This window comes from Momordica charantia, assembly GCF_013281855.1.
Source record: "Momordica charantia cultivar OHB3-1 chromosome 2 unlocalized genomic scaffold, Mcharantia_2.0 BLBB01000002.1, whole genome shotgun sequence".
Taxonomy (NCBI): domain Eukaryota; kingdom Viridiplantae; phylum Streptophyta; class Magnoliopsida; order Cucurbitales; family Cucurbitaceae; genus Momordica; species Momordica charantia.
Window position 1 is genome coordinate 19,960,465 of NW_028275160.1, and position 8,584 is coordinate 19,969,048.

At 37.7% G+C, this 8,584-nt stretch overlaps 1 protein-coding gene across 1 annotated transcript; it reads left to right on the top strand.

Moving 5' to 3' along the window:
• The first annotated feature begins 1,976 nt into the window (after nucleotides 1-1,976).
• CYP78A7 (cytochrome P450, family 78, subfamily A, polypeptide 7) lies at nucleotides 1,977-3,943 on the top strand. Its single transcript, XM_088120555.1, has 2 exons — nucleotides 1,977-3,000; nucleotides 3,089-3,943. The coding sequence occupies exons 1-2, from the start codon at nucleotides 2,035-2,037 to the stop codon at nucleotides 3,698-3,700; spliced, it is 1,578 nt and encodes a 525-aa protein (XP_087976681.1). The 5' UTR covers nucleotides 1,977-2,034; the 3' UTR covers nucleotides 3,701-3,943.
• The last annotated feature ends 4,641 nt before the right edge of the window (nucleotides 3,944-8,584 follow it).

The window sequence follows — 8,584 nt, forward strand, 5'->3', positions numbered from 1 at the left end:
GGCAAGGTGTAACCAATCAGATTTTTTGACAAAATATTAGAAGCGTAAGAATCCCACATTTTAAAGGTATAGAGTGGAGTGATGTACTATATAAAAAAATGATCATTATCGTTAGTTTTATTCATCCCAATTAAAAAATTTAAGTCTTTGTATTTCTGTACGAGTGATATTAAAACTTCGATAGAATATTTTTGTAATTGAAGTAGAAGAGAATGCAGTGTGATTATAGTATTTTTCACGCAGGATTTTCTTTTGTAAGCCGTGATGTTTGTTATGATTTAAATTTTTTCCACGTAAATTCTTGTATTTATTTATTGTTGTTATTTTCATTTAATTTCTGAATTGTTTTCTATTCATTTCAGCAGTACAAGAGCGGGGTCTTCCCAACAATTTCGTTTGGTTTGGGTATTTGATCCAATCCACCATGTTTCTAAACTCAATCCATATCTCTTCAAATGAACTAAACAACAAAAATCCAATTCCGAACAGGATTGAACTAAGGCCATACATTTTAAAAAGCAACCCAAATTAAATGATGCCTTCGTAAACAAACACACAAAATTTGTACGAGAGATTTGTCTTCTCCCACCATTAATTCGTATCAAACATGTTGACATGACAGCTCCATATGGTACTTTCCCACCATGGACGTCCATAGCTATCAAAAAATAATAAATAAATAAAATAAAATCCAAGCCCAACCCCATATTAATTAGTTGTTTTAGTAATTATAAAATCCAAATATTATAATCAATTATATCAGCATTATATTAAGAATTAGAAAACCCAATTCCTTAAATAATTTAATTTATAATATGGTGACCATTATATGAATCTAGACTTAATATCCTTTGTGTATCTAGACAAGATTATAAGTAGATAACATTATGGGTCACACGCACTATTATAGTTTTCTATTTTTTTGTATTTTTTTATCCAACTATTATAATTTTCTATTAATAATTAAGAAAGCAACATATCAATTTCATGAACCGGCAAGGTTTTATTTTAACCCAATTGTGTTTAATTTGTTGCATTAAAAAAAGGTTGCGTTTGAATATATATAATTTTTGGAAAAAGATGAGTTAACTATGAACTTGGAAAGATATATCAATATTTAATCAGAACTCTCAATTTCTTCTAATTGAACTTTAAACATTAAGCCTCAGTTTAAAATTTGAAAAATGATGCAACTTTTACCATTTTACACATTTTTGTTTGAGAAGTTAATGAATAATATTAGGGTGACTTTTACAGGTATTCTTATGTCCAATGAATTATAAAACCTAGGACAAATTGAAAATGATACTAGAACTGATTTTTTATTTTTTATTTTTTGTTTAAATTGGTGAGTTTTTGATATAATTATTTAATAATTGATTTTGGACATTACCGAACTTAATTTTAGTTGGGTGCAAAACTTGCTGAAAATAAAATATTGTGCAATTTGATGAAACCAAAATTTTAGAGTAAAAAGAATGATTTTCGGGAAGATAGAAGAGAAAGGGAGAGAGAGATATAAAACAGCAAAATAGCAAAATAGGGTGCAGTTGAATTGAAAGCAGGAATATTTTGGATGTATGTCCTTTGGGGAAGATTAAATTGAAAACTGAAGCATTCTCCCATATTTCTTCAATTCAGACATCATGAGTTCAAATTCTTACACTAAAGAAATCTTTATTCACGTTACTAAAATTGAATTTAACTCAACGAGAGTTGACACTTTTCTCTAACTAAAAATAGAGTACTTATGTCTAACCAATCCATAATAAATTTCAATCCTCACCTCTATATATTCCAAAGGAAAATAAAATAAAATTTAGAGGTCTGAATCCGTTACTTGAATCCAAAGTACTGTAACCCCAACCCTAGATCATCCTCATCTTGAATATCCAATAATATTCAATATTATTAACAAAAACATGCCCTTTCCATCCCCATAACTATAACGCCCTTATCATCATAATCTCTCTCCACTCTCCTATAAAACCCCACCCTACAACACTCCACAATTTCACCCCATTGAGTTCAATCATGGACCCCGACTCATGGTGGCTTTTCACACTCCCTTACCTTCACCTTCTTGCTTCCCAAACTTCTACTATTTGGCTGTTCGGCTTCGCACTTCTCATCGTCGGCCTTCTCTCCTGGGCCTCCTCCGCCGGCGGCACTGCTTGGAACCAACTGGGCCGGGTTTCCATCCCCGGCCCGCGTGGCCTTCCCATATTCGGCACTCTATTCACTCTCACTCACGCCCGGCCCGGGTTGCCCCACCGCACCCTCGCCGCTATGGCACTCGCCCGACCCAACGCCACTCGGCTGATGGCTCTGACCCTCGGCTCCACCCCGCTGGTGGTGGCCTCCGACCCCACCACGGCCAAGGAAATCCTGACCTCCCCGCACTTCGCGGACCGCCCCCTGAAGCAGTCCGCCAGAAGCCTGGGCTTCGCGCGCGCCATCGGGTTCGCCCCCAACGCCACCTACTGGCGCCTCCTCCGAAGAATCGCCTCCTCCCACCTCTTCTCCCCGCGGCGTATTGCAGCCCACGAGGCCGGCCGCCAGCTCGAATGCGCCGCCATGCTCCTCTCCATACGCAACCAACAGAACCTCCACGGATTCGTCGCCCTCAGACAACACCTCCAACACGCCGCCTTGAACAACATCATGTCCACCGTCTTCGGCAGACGCTACGCCCACCACGACCCCCAACTTCAAGAGCTTCACCATTTGGTTCGAGAGGGATTCCAACTTCTTGGCGCCTTCAACTACTCCGATTATCTCCCATGGCTCGCTTCCTTCTACGACCCCTCTCGTATTAACCAACGCTGCGCCGCCCTCCTCCCACGAGTCTCTAAATTCGTCCGACCCATAATCAACGACCACCGCTCACGAATTCGCCCCAAGAACTTCTTGTCCGACGATTCCGATTTTGTTGACGTTCTTCTCTCTTTGGATGGCGACGAGAAGCTCGACGAAGATGACATGGTCGCTGTTCTATGGGTATATACCGAAATAAAATATAATAAAATAAAAGTATAATAATTAATTTTGAGATGATTGAGTTAAGATTTTTTGATTAATGTTGCAGGAAATGATATTCAGAGGGACGGATACGACGGCGCTGCTTACGGAGTGGGTGATCGCGGAGTTGGTTTTGCACCCTGAGGTGCAGGAAGAAATTGGGAGAGAAATTGAAGAAGTTGTGGGTGACGGAAGTGGCCTCACGGACGCTGACGTGGCGAAGCTGCCTTACTTACAGGCGGTGGTGAAGGAGACGCTGCGGCTGCATCCGCCGGGCCCACTGCTGTCGTGGGCCCGGCTGTCGTCGTCGGACGTGCAGCTCAGCAACGGCATGCTTATCCCGGAGAACACGACCGCCATGGTCAACATGTGGGCCATCACGCACGACCCGCACGTGTGGGAGGCCCCACACGAGTTCCGGCCGGGCAGGTTCCTGGGCGCCGACGTGGACGTGAGAGGCGGCGATCTGCGGCTGGCGCCGTTCGGGGCAGGGCGGAGGGTGTGCCCGGGGAAGAACATGGCGATGGCCACCGTCACGCTGTGGGTGGCGAAGATGGTCCGTCACTTCAAGTGGGCCCCACACCCGGGACGACCTGTCGACCTCACCGAACTCCTCAACCTCTCCTGTGAGATGAAGAATCCTCTGCATGCACTCGCACTGCAAACGCGTCCACTCTAGTACTTGTACTACTACTTTTGTTATTGTTTTTTTTTTTTTTTCCGTTCGTCTTCCACTGCCGTTTCTTAATTTGAAGTAATTAATATTAGTAAGGGTGTGTTTGTCAATTCTCAAATTAAGGGGAAAAAAAAGACTTCAGTTTTGAACCTCTTGTAAGGAGTCTTTTTTTGTAGTTATCTTTAGTTACGGAACAACTATCCCTTGTATGTTCTGTTTTGTTTCACTTGGAAATACTTTTGTTTCTATGCTTTTCCTTCCTCGCTTTCAATTTAAGTGTTATAATTCAGTATCCGAAATAATTTACTTTATACATCTTATTAAATTGAAGCCAACTTTTAAGTAAATCCAAATTTGGGTTTGTGTCTATTTTGTTTTTGTTCTTTTTTTCGTTTTATAACATATGGGGTGGGAATCAAACTCCCAACTTCCTAGTTGAAAACATGCTTCAAATGTTTAAAAGTGTACTAACATCATCAAAATTATTTGAATTGACGGAAAAATATAATAATCATTTAGTAAAATATTAAAAAAGATACGATATTTAATTATATAAAACAAGAAGCACGAAAAATAAAAATAAATATCTAAGCTTCAAAAACACTTACACTGTCTATATTATAATAGGCAAAGTCAAAATAAATATTCTAAGTTAACCCACCATTAATATCAAGCAAAGTAGTAAGTATCATACTTATTGTTTGTCATGTGTAAAACGGATTATTTATGCTAAGTAAATATTAAAATAGATATGGAAAAATATGAATATGAATTTATGACACGTGTTAATTCTTAGATTGGTAAATATTAATATGTAGGTGTAGTTAAATAATCATTATGGAACATATTCCACCGTTGTCCTAATAGTATTTACCATACATTAAAACCATTTGAAAAAATTATGCCTTTGGTCATCGATTTTTACTCATAGGTGATACGTGGAAATCCAAGCGTATGGACTTCTAGAGCCTCTAGTCACTTAAATACAACCATATTGTTGGTTCAACTCTAAATGGAAAGGTTAGATGGATTAGCTTTGCAGCCAAATACCACAAACAGACAAAATACTTACTATGTTCGAGCCTGAAAATACTGCACAAGTTTGGTGACCAACCAAACAAGCATGCTCCAAGGCAAAATGTACATTGAGTTCAACCACACAACAGATAACAATATTGGACGGTGGGGGTTGCACGGAAGCAAGGTTTGTGAGAAAAGTCTCAACTCAATCTTTATTCATGTTTTCAAACTACAAGGGAGGCCTATTTACAGGCCAAGACCAAAGACCTTCACACCATATTTTGCAAAATAAAAGTAAATCTAAAATCTAAGAAAAATAACATGCAAAAGATCTTCCTAATTTTGAAAAGATATTGCTGGCCTAAAAGTTTAAAAAAAAAATGATCTTAAAAGTTTTAAATCTAAAACAAAATATTGTCTTAAAACAAATGAAGAAATATCTTTCTTTAATTTTTTAAGGAGTGGGCGACAAGCAACAATGAAGAGCAAGCACTACAAGAAAACAGGCTTTCAGTGACAAAGACAAAGTGTCGCTGAAAGCTTAATTTCGTTGCTAATAATATTAGTAACAAAGCATTCTTCGTCGCAAAGATTGTCGCTAAAGCCGCGTTGTTTTTACCTTTTGCGACAACAATGGAGCGCGCATCGCTAATATTGTTATTAGCGACACAGTAAATGGGCGTCGCTAATAGAATTATTAGCAACGTCTTACGTCTGTCGCTAATAAAATTATTAGCGACATTATTTGGTTGTCGCTAAAAAGTCTATTAGCAACCATATAATATTGTCGCTAATAGACTTATTAGCGACGACGACATTTTGTCGCTAAAATATTTATTAGCGACAAGGGTTGGACGTCACTACTACTATTATTAACGACTAAGATATCTTGTCACTATCATTTTTATTACCGACGATGTCCAGTTGTCGCTAATAATATAAATTGGCAACAAATTTGAGAGTTGTCTCTAAAATTACTTGTTATATAACCTCTTAATTGGTCGTGAATTCGCACCTAAAAATTCCACGATACAAATATTCAGAAGAACCTCCTAAATCATTTGAATTGCAAAGTAACTTTTAATATTGAATTGCATGTTTCATTTAATTGTTGAAAAACCTAATAATAAAAATCCAACTTCTAATAATAAAAGTCAATAAATGAAATTACAAAAGTCTTCATTCAGTCATTCCATTAAAAAAAAAAACAAACCATACATCAAAAGTATCCTTCAAGAAGATATATTTCTACAATTACGAACTTCAATTTTTTGTTTGTCCCAAAAGTATCCAGCAAGATTAAACAAAATCTACACACCTGAAATGAATCAAATAATGTATCCATGTAAGCAACTAAAAATAATTCGAAATGAAAAAGTGGAAAATAAACGAAACGAAATGAAACTTTATTGATTTTCGTAACAAAAACAATACTTTTCTCAACACAACAACAACCCAACTCCTCACACCTATCCTTTTTCCATTATGTTTTTTTTATACTCACTCATCAAAACATTCATTACCACCAAAATTGTTACCTAACAACTAATATGGCAAACAATTTCCATAAGAAAAAGAATGAACTCCACCCATCTCTACACTGATCTTGATTAAAAGGACTTCTGGAACCCTTTAAAATTGAATCCAAGTTCTAATATTCTTTTCTGAGCATAAATAGAGAGCAAAAATGTATATACACATGTCATCCAGTGGATCAAGACAAACTTAATAACTATGAATGAATGATGAAAATGTTCATGCAGTTGCATTCAGTAGAGCAAGCAAAGTAGGCACCACCTATATAGTCCCAAGTAACAACCAAACTTCCCTCAATTGTCCAGAGCACAAAGCTCTCAACCAACACATAACACCTAGTCAAGCTCTATGAACAACAATGACTACCATAACTGCAGGATAGTCACAACGATTCAACCGCATTAAAAACTCATATTTAACATGACATGCGTCAATATTTAGTCAAGCTCTATGAATAACCATGACTACCATAACTGAAGGATAGTCACAACAATTCAACCACATCAAAAACTCATATTTAACATGATATTCATCAATATTTAGTCAAGCTCTACGAACAACCATGACTACCATAACTGCAGGATAGTCACAACGATTCATTGATTCAAATATATATTATAAGTATGTATGTGTACCTTTTCAAGCATTATTGGACGGTGGTTGAGAACTAGCTCCTTGTGATGAGTGGGCGCTTAACCTCATTACTATTTCTCACAATTGACTTACTTCAATCACTGTTGAGTCAATTGTGCCTTGTTGCGATTGTATCATTGCTTGTTGTGCTTGCACAATAGCTTGTAATTGTGCGATTTGATTATGTGATTCCTTAAATTTTTGGGAACTCCGTTCATTATGAGTAGTTGATGTTGGTGGTCCCCCATCCAAGTGCACCGCGCTTACCCAGTACTTGCACGGTTACTGCTCGAGCTGATGGAGGTTCTACATCTTCTTTCACCGGAGTATTTCTTAGTTCAACCATTTGTTTCTATAATATCATTAAATAGTATTAGTACAAGTAGAATAATATAACTACAAGTATATGACTACCTTTTTTTTGAACCAAGTATGAAACTCTAATTGTTGTTTATTGTACAAATCACCATGTCCGTTTGATTGAAGAAGACTCATATGCTCCCTAAGCATGAAATATATCTTAATTTTGCTATAATAACAAATTCTAATATACGAGTTACGCGGATAAAGAGATACATACTGGAGGTAAGGTTCCACTTCATCACAATTGTTTAGTATATACCAATGTGCTTTTTGTAGCTCATCAGAAGTCAAGCGTTAAAATTGGCTACCACCTAATAATCGTACAGGTCCAGAAAAAACCGACAGCCCACCATTGTTCTCCACATCATCGATGTTATCATAATTACGCTCACTTTTATTAAATCTTGTTTCAATTCCATTTAAATACATAGAACATAAAGTCAAAGATTCATTTATGATGTAGGCTTCTGCAATTGAACCTTTAGGCCGAGCTTTGTTTCTAACATATTGCTTCAAATATCGCAAGCTCCTAATACAAAAAATAGTAAAGGACTTAGAATTTAAAGTCCACACTGGAAAAAATGTGAATGCACAGGGCCAATTTTCATACCTTTCAATGGGATATATTTGAAGCAAATCCATCTGGAAACTTCACGGATTTTAAGAACGTACAAAACTGACTTTTTCACTTACAGTTAACGTGAACAATGCATGGGGCTTTACACGCCTGCCTCTAATTTCCTGTATGTGAAGTTCCTTTCTTATTTTTAGATTTGCTAAGTCCTCACGGACTTTGATGGTGTCTTTAGTCTTCCCATCAATATTTAATATGGTACCAACCAAATTATCACATATGTTTTTCTCAATATGCATCACATCAAGTTTATGACGTAACTTAAGATTTTGCCAGTACGGAAGATCAAAGAAAATACATCTTTTACTCCAATCGTGCTGGTTAATTATTCGCGTACGTTTGTTATCACGTTCACGTACTGTTTAAGCAAGGATATGCACAACAGTGTATTTCACATTGCAGCTTGAACTCGGCCTCCGGACCGATCTGAATACCTGGGCGGACCTGCACAAAAAAGGTGAGCACTCCGACGATCAAGTCAGTATAGGTCGGATTCCCAGTTTAGTTCGAGGTCAGAAATCATCGTACCTGATCGTGGAGTGAGGTCCTCTACTTATGGGTGGTAGTCCCGCTAATCTCGCGACGGTTACACCCGGTAATCTCGGGACCGTCGGTTACACCCGGTAATCTCGGGACCGTCGGTTACACCCGGTAATCTCGGGACCGACGGTTACACCCGATAATCACGCCGCTGACAGTAG

Bases quoted from the DNA above. Each gene is read 5' to 3' on its own strand.
- CYP78A7 (XM_088120555.1), top strand. From the start codon at position 2,035: ATGGACCCCGACTCATGGTGGCTTTTCACACTCCCTTACCTTCACCTT. The intron at 3,001-3,088 runs GTATATACCGAA...TTAATGTTGCAG, and splicing joins ACATGGTCGCTGTTCTATGG to GAAATGATATTCAGAGGGAC.